The sequence below is a fragment of the Elgaria multicarinata genome, chromosome 18 (genome assembly GCF_023053635.1).
Source record: "Elgaria multicarinata webbii isolate HBS135686 ecotype San Diego chromosome 18, rElgMul1.1.pri, whole genome shotgun sequence".
Lineage (NCBI taxonomy): Eukaryota > Metazoa > Chordata > Lepidosauria > Squamata > Anguidae > Elgaria > Elgaria multicarinata.
In genome coordinates this window covers 1,218,526-1,234,845 of record NC_086188.1, presented here as the reverse complement: position 1 = coordinate 1,234,845, position 16,320 = coordinate 1,218,526, and the positions used below count along the sequence as shown (strand labels likewise).

Here is a 16,320-nt window from a genome sequence, read left to right as displayed (position 1 = left end):
TGGTAGTGCCTGCTGGACTATGTCCTGCTGATCATTAGGATTCTGATGAGGCGTTAAGGACTAGTTGAAGACTTGGCTTGTTCAAAAAGGGGGGGGGGAACCCTTTAAGGATTGTTTTCTCAAAGGATCTAAAGCCTCTTATTCCAACTGGAATGAATTCTCACCCCACCCTATTACATTCTTACTACTGTGCATTCAGCCCTAAGGTTCCCCCCCCCCCTCCGCTTTCTGGAGTGTGTTTGAGGTGGGGTTAGGAGGTGAAATGTTGAAATAAAGAAGTTCCAACATACTGCAAAACTATAGGGTTACAAAAGTTTAGGGTTGCAGCTTTATTTGTGATCAAGGCCTAAGGTCTTTGGTAGAATTTACTTTTAGGTAAATACAGGAGCTGAATGGGAGACAATCTGAACTCAGGAGAAACCAGGGTCATTTTGTGTAACAAGAATCCCTTTGCTTTAGATACTGTTTAAAAAGTTGTGAGAGTTTGCTGCAGACTTGTGGAAGAAACCCCTGCTGAAAGCCCTTTTATGAAATGGATGAAATATGGTGGATAGCTTGGTAGATGTGAGATTTAAACATGCTGTATTGCTGAGGATAGCTACGGAAACATCTGAAAACATGGAGTCAGTGTGTGGTTAAAAATAGACACTTGTTTAATTTTCCTATTTGGGTGTACAAGTTAGTAGTAAACCTCACGCAACGCAAATATGTTACGCCGAGATTAATACTACGAATCCATCAAGAAACCGTTTCAGGAAACGTGCCTCCCCCTTGCAAATAAATGAGAACCGCTTTTAGTTCTACCCGATTTCAAACTTCCCCTTCTACCGTTCGGCCCTCTTCCGGATCTTCGTCACAGGGCGGAAGTGCGCTTCAAATCCCAGCATGCATTGCCGCCCGTAACTGCCACCAAGGTTGGACTACAAATCCCAGCGCTGAAATACTCTTCAGGCCTATGGGCGGCTAGCATGATCTTGCACCATTGCATGCTGGGAGTCGTAGTTTCTCCCGCGTGAAGAGGCCGGGAGGCAGAAGGCCTCGATCGAAACCCCGAGCCTGCCTCCTTCCCGAGGTAGCGTTGGGACCTTCTGCCCGCTTTCCCCTCCTCTCCGGTCAGCGGAGGCAGCGTGCTCCATCGCGCCTGGCCGGCCACACCCGCCCGTCCTTCTTCTCCCGGCCCTAAGATGGCGGCTGAGGTGGACTTCGGGGACCGCGAGCTCTTCGAGCAGCTGGACGCCGACGAGGCGACGCCCGTCCCAGCCGCGCAGCCGCTACACATCCGCTTCGAGGAGACTGACGAGGAAACGGAGGAGCTCCGTGAGCGGCTGAGGGACTATGAGGAGACCGTTCGGGCGCTGCAGGCCGAGAATATCCTGACGGGGCAGGCCGGGGGCGGGTTGCCTGCTTGGGGGCATTTCCCTCCACGTCGCCCCCCTCCCCAGTTTACTGAGATCCCGCCTTAAACCCCCTCCCCTTTCACTTTCTCCTCCTCCTCCACTTTCTACCGCTACGAGGCAGTAGTCCAACAGGTGTAGCCCTCTTAGGGGCTTTTCTCGCCCCTCCTGTCCCCAGCCACAGTTTCAAGAGTGTTTCTCAGGCCCTCCTCCGTTCTCCGGTGATTATGAGGTGCACAGCTGACCCGAGCATCATTATTATTATTATTATTATTATTATTATTATTATTTTCTAAATATACGTGGGAAAGAATCCCTTAAGCTTGAACGTCTCCAAAAGAAGTGCTCGCCTGTTGCAGCAAAAACAAGAGGCTTGTGGCACTTTACAGATCTATTTATGTTTGTTGGGGCATCTCTGCATTCATGGACTAGAGTTGTACCTGCTGAAGGGCTTTCTCTAGGCCAGCCTTCTGCCTGGTGCCCTCTAGAAAGGTTTGACTACAGTTCCCATCATTCTCAGCCAGCATGAGCCATGCTGGCTACAGTCCCACGCGTTTGGAAGGCACCAGTTTGGGGAAGGCTGCTCTAGTCTAAATGTGCAGGGGATATGTGTTGCAACTTACAAACATATTTGCTGCACCCTGGAAGTTGTATCGAAGAGCAGGGTCTTCGGATCTTGCTGCTGCAATTTTTAAAAAATCGTTTACAGTATTTTTATCCTACACTTCTTCCAAGCAGCTCAGGGTAATGTAAACCATTTTCTTCTACTCCCCCCTCCCCTTCCCTTTCTGGTTTGCATCCTCATAAAACCTCTGTGAAGTAGTTTAGGCTGAGAGTGGCTGACCCAAGATCACCCGCCCACCTCCCCCAGTTAGGTTCTTGGCTATGTGAGGATTTGAATCTGGGACTTCCCAGTCCAACACTAACCACTGGACTGGACTGGAATGCAAATTGGATTTTTAACATTCCAGTTCTTCCTCCCAATAAACATAAGGTTGTATATGTAGTTCTCCCACGCACAACCACACTTCATCCTCGCAACAACCTGAGAGTGTGACTTGGCCAAGTGTCTGTCTCTTAAGTAGATGTTAAAGGGCACAGAAGACCAGACCCCCAAAATAACCTTTCTAATAAGTCAGACGCAAGGGTGGGGTTTCTCTCCAGCACGTTTGTGAGATAAAAAATGTCAACAATCCCACAATGAAGCAGCCTGAAGAGTTTGAAAAGGTGTTCATCCCCACCTGTTGGCTTACGGTCTGTTTCCTTCAAGGTCCCTTCCTTTCTTCATGTACAGTGCACATTGAGTATGCACACGCCTTTAATGCGTTTCAGCCATCCATAGTCACACAGTTTGATTGCCTAAGGAATGGTTTAAGAACATACTTCCCTGTCGTATCTGCTCTTTCAGTTCTTAGTATGCTTATATCTGGAGCTCTGGTTCTAGTGATCATTACTGAATGTGAATGCAGAGCAGGGGCTATAGTCATTATTCTAGATTCATTATTCTGAAGCAATAGCATGACTTGAAATTCCTTAACAAATAATGAACATTGCGAACTCAGAAGAAAACTGAACATGCTGAGTCGACCGAGGTATGTGTAATTGGCTCCACCATCTGTAATGTTTAGTCTGTTGTTTAGACGAACGAGAGTAGTTGGGGGTCCAAAGAGCGACTTTAGGCACGTCTTAATTCCTTGCCCTGTGTGATTCGGTTAGACATATGGGAGGCAGTGCCTTTGGGCATGTGACGCTAATGGCACAGTTTTATGCATTCTGGTTGTTTTTTGGATACATAACATTAAAGTTTATTACTCACTAAAGAACAATAGAGAGAACCAGTTATTTACAATTGTTATTTCTCCCCCACAAATATTTAGTTGTAACCTGTGGCACACACAGTCAAAAGAGAAATAATTTTGGTTAGTAAACTATTCTTTGTGTGCCCTACTGTGAGAAGAAAGACCTGTTTATTAAGAATAATGGGGATGATAAAATAAGATGTTTAAATGTTGTTTTGTCTGATAAAGTAGGCACAATGCCTCCAAACAACATGAAAGACTTTCTGTAGGGTTGTGTAAACTGTTGCCTGAAATGCATAAAGATAAATTTATGCTTCCTTTTTTAGTGGACTTGCAGTGGATGATTCTAAACTTGATGGACCTTTATTACAGATTTTATTTATGAACAATACTGTTTCAAAGTAAGTATTTTCTTATATTGGCTAAGTTCACTGTTCCAAATGCTTGGATCTGGTGAGCATTCTAGCATGTATTCCCCAATCTAAAGGGGATTCTCATCAGTAACCCTACATCTATTTTTGGTTATATTCATTTTTTTAAAAGAGAATTTAAAGTCTTTTAAATCTCTGGGTGGGTGAGAATAAAAGAGAGAAGTTTTTTTTAAAAAAATTTAAGGATCCCATGTTGCAGCTTGCTGTCCCAGGTCTAAAGAATTTGAAGAAGTATTTAAAGAAAATATTGCTCAAAATATCTCTTAGCAGACGTGGTTTCATGAAATCTGTGTGTTCCTTAAAACTTACTCTTTGTCAGAGAAAGCAAACTGCTGGAACATGAAAGCAATTTTGAATTTCTGTAATGCCATCAGAACACTGCATAGGACAAATGGCTGTGCATTTTGTCTGTGGAAGCTTGATCTACAACCTCTTTCTTATGTAAGAGAAGTCTGCAGAATAAAGTCCTCAGCTTGAACAATGTATAAAAGCAATATCTAAAGAAGGCACGCTTTGTCACTTCATATAGTGTTTAAAAACAAGCAACAGGGCAATTTATCTATTATCTATTCTGATAATCTCTTGTGTAGGCAATATCATCAAGAAATAGAGGATTTTATATCTAGTTTAGTTCAAAGATATGAGGAGCAACAGAGAGCGGAATCTGACAAGACCTACTTCAATGTTAAGCCTCAGGTATTTATAAATTAATGGAGTGATTAAAAAAATTCTCACTTTTTTCTTGGTCTGCATTGTTGCTGTTGTAGTAGACTAGCCTTTGTTGTTGATGAAAGGTATATCATGTTTCTGGGAAACGATGACAAAAGAGAGTTACATTTTCTTTTTAGAAATAACATGTTTCTGTTCATATAGCTGGTCGGCAAAAAAAAATGTCAGTTTCAGTGTGTTACCTCATCATGATGACGGTGCTTCAGAGAACTGCGTTTTGTTCAGTAAAACAGGGTGCAAAGCTAAAATGCGCCTTTAAAACATGTTGGCATTTTAGAAAGCCATGCATTGCATTTGGAGCTTCTTAAACCAACCAGTAATCCTCTGATGTTTGAAAAAACACATTAGAAGCTGTCACTGATCTATGTGAACCCATGAAACTGCCTCATACAAAACCAGACCGTTAGTCCCCCAGTTCAGTATTACTCAGTGTTGTCTACTTTGACAGCGACTCCAAAGGATTCAGGCAGTGCTTGAGGAGGAGCTGTAGCTCATGGAAGACCACCTGCTTTGCAAGCCCCAGCTTCTCCAGGTAGGACTGGGAAAACTCCTGCCTAAAACCCTGGAGAGCCATTGCTGCCAGTCAGTGTCAACAATATGGGGCTAGATGGACCCGTGGTCTGACTTGGTATGAGGCAGGTTTCGATATCCCTGTATCCTTTCCAGTGAAAGCTATGCCATGCCCCTAGACTGTCAAGTATGCTGTAGGGTGGATTCCTGCATTGAGCAGGGGGTTGGACTCGATGGCCTTTTAGGCCCCTTCCAACTCTACTATTCTATGATTCTATGATTCCATTCACTCTCCGACGTGAACTCAGAGTGCCTATATACAAAGGGGCATCCCTGCTGACAGCATTGGGGATGGGATGGAGGGCGGCGGTATGCTCATGAGCCGTGAAGCCAAGTGCTTCACAGAGAATGCTGTTTGTGCTGGGATTTGGAGGGAGAGGGTGGGCATAAGGGAGGAACACGCAGAATCATAAAAGTTCCCTGCTTGGTAAAGATGACCTTTGTTTTGCAAACCATGGTTTCTTTTTATTAGCCTTCTAGTTTTGTGTTGGAAGAAGATCATAAAGCGACCGACTCAACTATGTCCAAAAAAATCAAGGAAGCTTTTAGTGTAAGTTACTTCTCTGTTCTGCGACATGTATGTTAGAGTCCCATATTTCAGATTTTCTTGCCAAGGCATTTGGCCAATTGCTTGTGTAATTCTGATTGCTCTTTCTTACTGTAATTAGCTATATAACTCTTGGGAGGTCATATCTCATATTACTTGGTACCGAAGTGTTCAATGTAAGATCTGACTTGTGAATCGTTAAACATGGGTGCCATTATTTTAATGTACTTAATTATATCAGAATAGATATTTGAGAAATATTTAAGTACATTTTTCAATATAAATGTTACCTTTCAATCTGACATAATACTGACACTTTCTGACTCTTTCTACAGGTTGTAGGAAGTGTTCTCTATTTTACCAATTTTTGTCTTGATAAACTGGGGCAGCCTATATTAAATGAAAATCCTCAGCTGACAGACGGATGGGAAATACCCAAGTATCCTATTTAGTTAAATGTCATTCCCTTTTCCTACTAACACTGCTACTTCATGCAATCAGAACTAAAACAGATTGAGTCAGTCTGCGTATTTCAAGTGGCTTTAGCTGCATGAGTCCCGTGTTTAAGTTACAGGGCACAGACTGCTGTCTGGTGAAGAAATAATTTCTGGTGGATGGATTTGCAACTCAGCTTAAATTGTTTTTGTGCCTTATGATGTGTTTCTGGAAAGAGGGAGTATAAGGCAGGTGACACATTAAACCGATCAGGCTAAACTTTACTAGAAAGAGAGGGCAAGTTTTCGACACAGAATCTCACCATCATGTTATTGATAATGATTTTGATCTTATTTTTTATTAAAGCAAAAAAATATTTTGTAATAACAATTTGCACCAAATACTTTTGTGCTAAAGTTAGAAATCATGCAGACACACATGCATACAAAATCCATTCTGCTTCATACAATGGCAATTCCTTATTGAACTCTTAAGATACCAGCAAGTTTTCACGCAGATTCTTTCTCTAGATGGACAAGAGATACAAGTAAAGTCTAAAAGGTTTGTATTTCTCTAAACCTATGAAAATCTCTAGCTCAACATCTGAAATGTATTGTGGTTAGTTTTGATTCTAAAAAGTGAGGCTTAATTTCTCTCCAGCTCTATAATTTGGTTTGTGTGTGTCCTTTATTATGTCTCCAAATAATTTTTAAAAGGTATTCTATTCCCCCAATACTTTGAAAAGCAAAGCAGTTATACTATTGAAGCTTGACAATATCCTTTCAAACAATGTGATGGACAAGCCATAAAAGGACTTCATTTTCGCACACTGCTCCCTTTCTTTGCATGTGTTGGTTCCTTTCCTCAATTCCTGGTTCATCCACACCGTAGCTACCCCCAAAGTTGAATTGGAAACCACAATTTGTAGTGGACTTCCAAGTTCTGGTTTGTGCAATTTGTCATTTGTCTGATTTGGATGTCACAGCAAGCTATGGTTTGAGGGAGGGAAAGAGGGAGCGTGGGACCCCGGGACCCCAAAGACCATTCTGATAGCCAAACTCTGGTTTAGCCAGTATGCCTAGAGGAAGCTGATGATTTCAACTCTTCCTGGCTAAAGGGGAGGAAAAAATGTACTCAGCTTTTCTAATTCAACCTGGATATCCTGTGTATCAAGCAGCTTGTTTTATAGTATGGATATTCAACCACATATTTGAGTTTTATTGCTCATCGCTTATACCTGATATTCTTGTCCTAGTTCCACTCCCTGCAGTTTGCTTAGATTTTATGAATTTGCTTAGATTTTATGAATTTAGACTGAGATCTAGTGTTTCATTATTGACATTTCTTATTTACAGTTATAAGTTTAAATTTAATTATTTATTATATTACGTTTATATACCGCCCCACAGCCGAAGCTCTCTGGGCGGTTTACAACAATTAAAAATGGTAAACATTAAAAGTATACAAAATTTTAAAACCATCAAAAACGTAAAAACAACAGTATAAAAACAACAGTATCCATTTAAAAACAACAATTCTGGGGTCCATTAAAAACAAACTTAACGTTGTTAAATGCTGTTAAAGTTGAAATATAATATATCAAAGGGAGTATTTTTGTTTCCATTACAACTTCCAGATTTCCAATCTACAATACTTCATCTGTCTCTCACAGTAGGCTGAGCTCAGATGAAACACCACGGCGCACACGGGCACTATATTGTATATCCAGTCTCTACTTGGGGTTTGGTGTGTTGTGCAAAAGCGGCGAGCATGAGTTGTGTGCGTTCTGTTCTAGGGACACATGATAGTTATTTAACTCTCACATATCCCACACTCGTCAGGAATGCACAATACGACAACCCCTAAGCAGGGGGTTGTGTATTCACATTGGTGGCTGCACGCACTACAGCTCTTCATGGGTTAAATAGCCCATGGTTAGCTGTCATGTCCTGTGAACAGCCCCAATATTATGACATTGTTGCAATTATACACTTGAAATATGTCGGGATTGCATAGCCCTTGGAATGCTTAATCATGAATATTTCTGTGGTAATACAGGTGATTATGGGTTTAGAATATTAGACATACCGAGTGTGCTTTTTTTAAGACATTGGAAGTGTATGTATAATGTAATTACATTTTATTAAGCAAATATTAAATAATTGCATTGTAAACTTACTACTGTTATAAAGCAGGCCGAAACCTCACTGCTTCAACTGTGGCTTTGAAGACCACCAAATGAAAGATTGTCCACAGGTAAATTATTCCTCAGACTTCTCATGTTCTATCCTCAGGAAAATGATCTGTTATAGTAGAGTATGGGTTAATTTTTTAAGGATTGAATTGGGTTTTGGAAAAATCCCATATGATGGAGGTGTGTAATACATTTCTACATGATTAATGCATTTCAAATGTTAAGGCACTTTTTTTAGTTACAAAATTACCTTTTAGAATATTTTAGAATATTCTGGGATCTTTTAAAAAAGGAAGAAAAAATGTTAGCATATGACCCATTCACGACCAAAGCTTATACATATCAAATAATACCATTTCTGTGTAAAGTTACAAGATAGTACTTATAAAAGGAGCAGACTGCATCTTGCAATAGTCTTATCAATGGCACCAAGTTGGCATTGTCCTGTTTTTTCATCCAATTACATTTTAGCCACGAAATGCTGCCCGTATAAATGAAAAAAGAAAACAGTTTATGGATGCTTGTGGAGAAGCAGGCAACCAAAACTTCCAGCAGCGCTATCATGCAGATGAGGTTGAAGAAAGGTTTGGAAGATTCAAGCCAGGAATAATTAGGTACATTTTCCCACTGTGTGTACATAATGCTAAACCATGGTTTATTTAACCCATGGGTTGTTGAACTCTGAGTTATGTGATGTGTGAATGCAACTGGGCTAACAAACCATGGTTTGTTAAGCATGAACAACCCAGAAAAAAAACTTAAGGTTTGTTGTTGAGTTGTTGAACTCTGGGTTGTTTAAATCATGGGTTGTTGTTAGTGTGAACCCAGAACCATGGGTGTTTCATAAGCTGTTTTGCTAGGCTACAGAGCTGGCAGGCGAGGGTGGTCAAAAACCCATCCACTCTACATGATAGTGCTACAAAGGCATTTGGTTTACAGGAGAAGAGCAGGTGAAGAAGGCAGGAAACAAGCATCCTAGTGGTCGAGAAAACAATGGTTTGATTCGTCATCTGGTAGGCAAACAGACCATGGGTTCTTCAAGGGCTGTTTTACCCTAAAATAACTGCTGCTGGCAGGGTACAGATGACATGACAAGCTCTGGCAATCCCCGGTTGGGGCTTGCATCTTCATAATGGTGGATGGCACGGACTGCTGCGTCCTGAGAGTTAATTAACTCACGGTGCGGCTGTCATGTCTGAACTAGGTCACTGTGCTTTCCTTAGTTAAATAACAATAGAAACTACAAGCTTGTTCATGAATGAAAACGCAGCAAATTCTTAAACAACAGTTTCCCAAGACCAGCTTGATAATGGGAGGCAATTATGGCCCAATACATGTTGGAAAGCCTTGTGGGGGAGAAAGTTATGGGATTGTGATAATATACTTATTCATCATGTTCATGAAAATATTCCACTTGTGAGTGATAACCTCCAAATCTGTTCAGACTGGACACAACTCTGCAGCTCATTTATGTACATCCAGTGGGGCCCCAGTTTTCCACCGGTGGATGAATGGCTGTGTGTGTTTTTCTTAGTACCTCGCAATTCAAGACAAATTTCCAAAGTATTTCTATCCCCCTCTATTATAGTGAGGAACTTCAAGATGCCCTTGGTGTCACCGACAAGAGTCTCCCTCCTTTCATCTATCGCATGCGGCAGCTTGGTTACCCCCCAGGTTGGCTGAAAGAGGCTGAAATGGAAAAATCTGGACTAACACTCTATGATGGGAAAGGTAAAACGAGGCAGGGCCCTCGTTAGCTCACCCCGTTCGCAAATGTGTTTTCATAACCTGAGAAAGAGGGTCTGTCCATTGTTTGCCTTTTGGAAAATTTCCACCTTTCTGGTTTCTGACTGCACAGTGGAGCTCTTAAGGGTTCCAATAGTGTTACTTGCTGTTGTAGTTTATCTTATAAGAGGCTTCCCTGTTGGATCTTTCCCAGAATAATTAAATGCCTGTAATACCAAAGCCATTAGTCAGTACAGATGAAATCCGTAGGTGTATATTGCCTAAGTTGTGACACAGCGCTCATTTTTTCTGCCATTTTTTCCACATTTGCTTCAGAACTTCAGTCACAGTAAAATGATGTGTAAAGTAATGTGTCAGTTGATGTTTGTGTTGTAACAGGCTGTAGTGGTTTTTTAAAATTTCCTTCAATGATTTTTTTAAATGCTGTTCAATGACTTAAATCCCACTGCGTACATGGGGTCTCTTTGACTCTCACTCTGGGTTGTTCTTTAGTTAATTACTAGTTAACCATCCAAAGCAGAACTTGGGTGCTTGTTCCTCTGGGCTCTGTCAGGTAGTATTTTCTTGATCAGGTTTTACAGGGGTCTGCTGCTTCTTACGATTGCAGAATCTGCATTGTAGCACTCTATTGCCAAAGTGATTAGAAGTAAGAAAATCTGGCTATTATATTTGCCAGGTCCTCTGTTGTCAGTAGAATCAGTAATGTTTGTGGTGCTTTGTTATAGCATCTCCTGGTGGTGAAACAGAGGAGGAAGAATATTGCCAACAGAACCGATGTGTCACTTATGATGTCTCCAAGTTGATAAATTATCCAGGTTTTAATATGTCCACTCCAAATGGAGTAGCAGATGTAAGTGACTATAACTTTTTTATATTTTCATCCCATCCGCCCTCCAGGGAGCCCAGGGTGGCATGGTTCTTTCCCACAATATCTATCTGGCATTATTCCTTTTGAAAGTGGTTTTGAAGGCCTACCTGCACCCATATGAACCTTAAAGGCCCTGCTGACTTGCCTATCATTAAGAGAGATCAAGTTGATGGGTACAAGGGACTGGGTCTCTTTGGCAGTGCCCCCCTCAACTTTCGAATTCCTCCTGGATGGTGGGCATGGGGCCCTCTCATTGGTTACTTTAAAACGTATTTATTCCACACTACTTTGTAGTGAAGATTTACTGGCTTGGTATTTTAGTTCTTGCTGTTTTAAATATGTTTGGAATTTTTATGTCTTGTTTTTAAATTGTTTTCCCTTTTGTTGTTAGCTGCCTTGTAACGGTTCTTCCTGAAAGATTATAAATTTTTAAAAATAATATGCTTGGTTACAGATCATTATTATTATTATTATTATTTATTTATTTATTTATATAGCACCATCAATGTACATGTTTCTTCTCCCTCCCACACTCTTTGTTAAACATGTATAACAAACTCCTTTGATGTATAGCAATTATCTCAGTCTTGCATGTTCACTAGTACCTCATTTTTCTTAATAGCCCAATATTTCTTTTGCTACAGGAATGGAGGATGTTTGGTTCAGTACCTCTTCAGCCATCTCAGCAGAAGGATATCTTTGCCCACTACCTTTCTGCTTATCATTTGGTGAATATATTTACGCATGCTGGTGAAAGCTGTGTGTTGGTATTTCCATTTAACAAAAAACAACAACCCACCCATTCTTTGTTTATGATTGCAACAAGTAGAACATGTATATAGGAATACGTTTCTGCTGCATGTTACATTTGACACATTCCACTGAATCCTACCTACTCTATTTTATTCTGTGACCTCTGATGTTCAGAGTGCCATCACCCCAAGTAAGCCCTTCCTTGTCTTTCCTATAGAGTTTATATTCAGTGATAAAGGTTTCTGTTATGCCCACTATATCTGTGTCGTCCTTTAAAACCAAGCGTTCCAGTTCCCCCATCTTGGCTCAGAGGCTTCTAGCACTAGTGTTTAAATGACTCTATAAATGCCTCTGGTATGTGCATCTTCCTCTACAGCCCTTTGGCTGGCTATCATTCTCATTGCCCTAATTCTATCCCAGCCCCATTTGAAGGATCAGAAAAACTTTCAACCTTAAGCCCCAAGGATGCTTCATCCCAAGCTGGATCCTTCCCAGCTCTTGTCGACTTCCCCCCAAGGATCAGTTTAAAAGCTGCTCGGAAACTTTAAAAAGTTCTTACCCTGCTTCTGGAAAACATACCGACTTTGAGGTCCTGACATGGCACATAGAAATTAGGTCTGAAGCCATTTCCCCATCTCCCTTCAGTGCTGTGAAGGGAAATGGGAGTGGAGGTGGTCTCTTAGATGTGCTGGCTCCAGGCCATTCAGGGCTTTGTAGGTTTGTTTGAATTAATTGTACAGTTTTTATCTCTGTGAGCCCTTTGGGGCTGCAACAGCATAGAAGAAATAACCTAAATAAAATCTTAACATTAATCATAGAAAAGTTACATTATCCGATGACAAAGTATTTCCGACTTGCTCTTCAGGAGAGGAGGATAACTGATTGTTTTAAACTCCTTTGGAGAGATTTAACAGCCTAATGTTAATCTAAATAAGGGATATACAGCTCCTAGGTAGAAATATTAGAAGAGCATCACAACACAATGCAAAATACCAACCTAAATCCAAGTAATGTAATATGTTCAACATTTAATCAAATCAATTTAAAATAAACAACCAAGTGTTTTTCAGTCAACCCGGCATCTTTGCACCTACTAGCCAGACCCCTGGAAAATAAGAGCATAATACTTAATTGCAATAGATAAAAGGGATATATATATATATAGAGAGAGAGAGAGAGAGAGAGAGGGAGAGTTGGAAACTCAGAAAACGTGCCTAGAATATCTCTGAAGGGACCAGGTTGTCACCGGCCCTCCCCGCTACATGGCTACGGCACACAAGGAATTTGATCATTTTCATAGCACTGGTTAAATACCCTTAATTTCTCTTTGTTTCCTTCTGATACTTCTTCAGGGAAGTCCAAAGCCCAGCAATAAAAGGCCTTCATCTCACCAGAGCTCTCATCATTCAAAAAGACAGAGAGGAAGCAACGTTGAAGTATCATCAGCTGACATGGAGATGGATTCTGGTATACCTTTCAATAAGCACATTCAGAAAATATGTAACTGTTATTTTTTTAAAAAACCACACACGTCCCCAATCCTTGCATCCCAGGTTCATGTAAGTCACCTTGTTTTAAATGAATCTGATTCATCTGGCCTGATTACCAACTTAATCCCCACCATTAAAAAACTACCCCTAAATAAAGGTCTTGCACTATTTGAAGAAAACAGAGCTAGGTAGGAATTAAAGCAGGACTATTACTAAATGGTGCCCTTTCCCCTAATTTCAGACTTGGACATTCCACACAGCTCTCCAGGTTATGATGGCTTCCAGTTTCAACCTCCGTTGCCTCCTGGGTCACCGCTGAACGCAACTCCTCCCCCATTGCCACGAGGTACCCCACCATGTACCCCACCCAACTTTACCCCTCCTCGGCCTCCTGCCTGTACACCACCACCACTTCCCCGTGATACTCCCCCTTTGACACCTTCCGATGATTCTGCTCCGCTGAAAACAGAGGGCTCCGCCATGGATGAAGACACGTTGACCCTGGAAGAGCTGGAAGAGCAGCAGCGTCTCATTTGGGCAGCCCTGGAGCAGGCCGACAGTGCCACCAGTGACTCCGACATCCCTGCCGGGACCCCTTTAACAGGGAACTCTGTAGCGTCATCGCCCTCTAGAGTTGAGCCAGAAGTTCTCGTGGAAGAAGTTACGTGCAAGACGTTGGATGCCTCGGAACCTGGACTTTCAGAAAACAGCGAGCAGATACTCAAAGCTGAAGAGTCTGAAACCAAACAGATTTCAGTTAATGAACTGGTTGATCTCACAGAAGAGCCTGAAAATAAACAGATTTCAGCTGATGAATTAGTTGATTTAACAAAAGGGGAAGATTCTGAAGACAAAGCAGAGGACTGCCCCTCGGCCTCAGCATGTGAGGCAAACCACGGGGAAGACTGCGATGACTCCCCTGTGGTCACCAATGTTGAGATGTCGACTAAAAATGCCAGCCCTGTCCCTGACATGAGCAAGTTTGCGGCAGGGATAACGCCATTTGAATTTGATAATATGGCCGAATCAACTGGGATTTACCTCCGAATAAGAAGCGTGCTAAAGAACTCTCCTAGAAACCAGCAGAAGAACAAGAACCCTTCCGTTTAATTGTCCTGCTCCTGCAGCAGGGTTTCACCCAAAAGAAACCAGCCGTGCCCATTAACATGGGATGCTGCTCTGAATTATATGAAAACGCCAAGTTAAGAACAGACACATAGAAAGCAGATGCTTTGTTCTTCCTAAAATGGTGTGATTTATTTTTCAAAGTCCAGTGTACAGGGGCTTCCATTTTGACTTTAGGACCAATTGCAGCCTAAAGACAAATGTTTTCACTAAGAAAGAGCTACTGGGTGACTTAATCATCCTATATTACATTACAGACTCCTCTGAAAATGTCCTCCAAATATGGGTTAATCTTTTTTGGCTCTGTTTTGACTTGTGAGTTACAGCAGCAACAAGTGACGGATTTGTGCTGCGTACATGAAACCTGTGCTTTCCACATGGAGCTGATCATCCTGTAGATATGTTTGCTGTCGGTGGTTTTTAAAAGGTTCTAAACTTTTTAAAATACTTTCCCTTCCATTTAAAAGAAAGAGGGAGAGAGAGAAAACTAGCAATCAAATGGGAATAATCAGGGATTACTTTGCAACTGTCTCTACCCTTTTTGAAGAGTTTTATAAGTAATTTATGTGGGTCGATTTTTTTAGTCACTTCCGCTTTTTTTGGTAACATCGTCATATAGTTGAACTTGCTGTACATATATGTCAATGCTTGTGTACAGAGGTTTAATAAACAAGAGTTTTTCATAACTTTTTTTGGTTATTCAGGTAAGCAACTAGAAAATTTGTTAGAAAATCAAGCTTGAAAATTCTCTTGTAGTTGAATGTTATACTCTTCTGTTTTTTTTCTGCTTTAAAAAAAGTATTAAAACAAGCTTTAATTTAGCTACTTTCAGGGAAGTTTCCAGTATTGTAATTGGAAGACACAGGTATGTATACCCATAAGTAACACAGATAAACTGAACACCCTTTTCTAATGCTGGGTGGATACCTAAGATAGGAAAGGTAATGCACACTTAAGTAAGGTAATGCATATCTAATGCATATCTAAAGCAGGTAAGGCAATGCAGTTTGTCTGTTTAGCACACTTCTATCCCACCTTTCTTTCACCATGGCAATCGTGGCCTATTTGAATAGCCTCCCATCCACTCACCAGACTTTGATCTGTTTAGCTCCAGCAAAGTGTCTGCATTGTTTTCTCCCCGAGCGGGCCTCAGGCTCACCCTGCCTGTACCTCTTTCCCTCAAGCAAATGACCAAATAGAAGGATCCTCTGTTGTTTATCTCCTGACCCTGGACCCCTAGCATCTGAACTGGCCTTATGGTTTGAAAAATATTTGTTAAACTATAAAATATTAGTTAAGCTATGAACTTCAAGGTGTGCAAACCCACATCAAATACATTTTGTCTTGATATCACTTTTGAGGGGTACCCTGAGGCTATGACGTGGGGTACCGTCAGTCCAGGTCATTGGTATTCAATCAAGTGTTTCGGTCGTTGGCTATTACTGGATGAACTTTTGCAGTTGAAAAAGCGTTCAGTGATGGGAAAGTTGCATAAAACGTTTCAGTTGTGAATTCTTTCCTACAGTGGTGGTAATCCAGAGAGTCATCTCTGTGTGTGTTTGAAGTGGTCCTTGTTAGAAACACCTGAGGCAGCAAATAAGATATGAACTCTCTTACTGGATAGTTCCAAGGACCATCTATAGCCTCGCATTCTGTTTTCTGCAGATGCTTCTGGAAACTTCTATAAAACCCCGGTGTGACAGTAACAATGTCCCCAGCGTCTGGTATTCCATGGTATGCTGCTTCTGCACATAGAAGTTCCATTAGCTATCCTGGCTAAATAAGAACCTAAGAAATTGCACCTGCAGTCTCTTCCCAGGCTTCCACTTTGGGCTAGAATATGTAGTTTAATTAACTTATGAATGAGTGCCCAGGGGAGAGGCGGGGTGAGGAGGGCGCAAATTAAAACAACAACAAATCATTAGAGCTAAACCACATGAAAAGACCTTCGCCTGCAGGGTTGACTTAACTACAGAAGATCATAAATGGGTGGAGAGCGGTTCAAACGCTGTTTCAACTTGTCCATGATAGGATTGGTTTGTGCATGGGCTACGGAGAGCACATACTGTGTTGCCTCAATTTGTTCTCGGCTTGTGGCTTGTTTGGTTTCTAGGCTTTGCCCCATATATGAAAAGGCAGGGCCGAGGTTATTTTTTGTCAGACTACAAGGGGTTAGCCTTTCTTCAACCATTGGTTCCCCAAAGTTAGATGCACTGCATATTGCATGTGTTACTTTAGT

General features: G+C 41.4%; 1 protein-coding gene across 4 annotated transcripts; it reads left to right on the top strand.

The window, feature by feature from the left end:
- The first annotated feature begins 1,064 nt into the window (after positions 1–1,064).
- On the top strand, positions 1,065–14,767 carry ZCCHC8 (zinc finger CCHC-type containing 8). 4 transcript variants are annotated; one of them, XM_063143852.1, is made up of 14 exons: positions 1,065–1,368; positions 2,944–2,986; positions 3,520–3,594; positions 4,215–4,320; positions 5,396–5,473; positions 5,806–5,909; positions 6,401–6,466; positions 8,101–8,161; positions 8,571–8,713; positions 9,688–9,830; positions 10,571–10,695; positions 11,358–11,441; positions 12,819–12,933; positions 13,198–14,767. In XM_063143852.1, the coding sequence occupies exons 1-14, from the start codon at positions 1,185–1,187 to the stop codon at positions 14,064–14,066; spliced, it is 2,196 nt and encodes a 731-aa protein (XP_062999922.1). In that variant the 5' UTR covers positions 1,065–1,184; the 3' UTR covers positions 14,067–14,767. The 4 variants fall into 4 exon arrangements, with proteins under 4 accessions (XP_062999922.1, XP_062999921.1, XP_062999920.1 ...); XM_063143851.1 differs by having other exon boundaries at positions 1,066–1,368; positions 8,098–8,161; XM_063143850.1 differs by lacking the exon at positions 1,065–1,368 and having other exon boundaries at positions 2,506–2,986; positions 8,098–8,161; positions 13,198–13,302; positions 13,426–14,767.
- Positions 14,768–16,320: the final 1,553 nt, after the last annotated feature.